The sequence below is a fragment of the Myotis davidii genome, unplaced genomic scaffold (assembly GCF_000327345.1).
Source record: "Myotis davidii unplaced genomic scaffold, ASM32734v1 scaffold174, whole genome shotgun sequence".
NCBI classification, from domain to species: domain Eukaryota; kingdom Metazoa; phylum Chordata; class Mammalia; order Chiroptera; family Vespertilionidae; genus Myotis; species Myotis davidii.
The window spans coordinates 72,521-74,049 of NW_006289087.1; the positions used below are offsets into that span (position 1 = coordinate 72,521).

The 1,529-nt window shown below is 58.7% G+C and overlaps 1 protein-coding gene across 1 annotated transcript in view; it reads left to right on the forward strand.

Moving 5' to 3' along the window:
* Window positions 1-24: 24 nt before the first annotated feature.
* LOC102769883 (cytochrome c oxidase assembly factor 6 homolog) overlaps window positions 25-1,529 on the forward strand; it is a 14,106-nt gene continuing 12,601 nt past the window's right edge. The window contains exons 1-2 of the mRNA XM_006761242.2: window positions 25-56; window positions 1,373-1,527. Coding sequence (XP_006761305.1) covers window positions 1,384-1,527 — 144 coding nt within the window. The 5' untranslated portion in view covers window positions 25-56; window positions 1,373-1,383. The remainder of the gene's footprint in view (window positions 57-1,372; window positions 1,528-1,529) is intronic.

A 1,529-nucleotide genomic window follows, 5' to 3' on the forward strand; every position in this document is an offset into this window, starting at 1 on the left:
CGCGCCGTGTCCGGCGTGTTGATTTCGCCCCGCGCGCTCATTTGGAGGGAGAGCGGGTTGGTGCGGACAGCACCTGGGGAAGGGGGCGCCGCTGCCCCGTTTAACCGACGGGGACACTGGCTGGAGAGTAAGCGAGCGCCCCTCCGTGACCGACCACGGGAGCGTGGCGCTGACCCGCCCCCCTTCCCCCCTGCCCGCGGTCAGCTGCTCCGGTGCAGGCGCTGCGGGCTGATTACTTTCAGCTGCTCCATGGAAATCCTCAGGCAGCCCCGCCGGCCTGGCTCCGGGGTGGAGCGTTGACCTATGAACCGGGAGGTCAGGGTTCATTCCCCGCCCGGGCACGTGCCCGGGTGGCGGCTCGATCCCCAGTGGGGGGCGTGCAGGAGGCAGCCGATCTATGATTCTCTCTCATCATGGATGTTTCTCCCTTCTTCTCTGACATCAAACAGCGGTTCTCAACCTGTGGGTCGCGGCCACCCCTTTGGCGGTCCAATGACCCTTTCCCAGGGGTCGCCTCAGACCATCCTGCAGATCAGATATTTACATGAGATTCTTAACAGTTCGCATCATGACAGTGATGAAGTAGCAACGAAAACAATTTTATGGTTGGGGGTCACAACATGAGGAACTGTATTTAAAGGGCCAGAAGGTTGAGAACCACTGAATTAAAAGGATGGGCTTTCAAATGAAGCTGGGGCAATTTCTTACCAAATACCCCTCTAGAGCAGTGGGAGGCAGAGAAAGAACATTTGAACCAAAGGAGAAAGAAAAGAGAGGCGGGCAATAATGTTCAGTACATCTGGAGCTATTACTCAGCAGCAGAACTGAAGAAAATGATGGATGCCTTTGATGCCTGGGAAGGAAAAGGTACAGTCCAGCTCTTTTATTTCATGGCAGAAGGAGGTGCCCGCAGCAGTGGGTAAGCGAAGCGCCCGTGGACGGACGGGGTTCTCTTTGCCTTTGAAACGCACGGAGGTTGCTAGCGGGGGGCGGGGGGTGTCGGGGGCAGGTGCTGAGTTGGGGGCTGCGAGATGAGGTGTCGGCCTGGGCGTGTGGGCCCCGGCAGGGACCCGAGCAGCAGAGGGCACCCTGTGCGGTCAGCCAGGCCGTTGGCTTGCATCAGGCTGACCTTTGGGAAACGTCCCCTGACGATTCTTAACAGTTCGCATCATGACAGTGATGAAGTAGCAACGAAAACAATTTTATGGTTGGGGGTCACAACATGAGGAACTGTATTTAAAGGGCCAGAAGGTTGAGAACCACTGAATTAAAATAAAAAAAAAAACACCAAGGCGTAACTGAGAAGAGCGGGGCTGGTGGGAAGCGCCGTGTTTTCCTTCCCTCGTTCACGGCCCGTGTTGCTCTCCGGCAGGAGCCCGCGGGATGGCGGCGCCGACCATGAAGGAGCGGCAGGTCTGCTGGGGCGCCCGGGACGAGTTCTGGAAGTGCCTGGACGAGCACGCGGACGACGCCTCCCGGTGCCAGGCGCTGCGACGCTCCTTCGAGGCGAGCTGCCCGCAGCAGTGGGT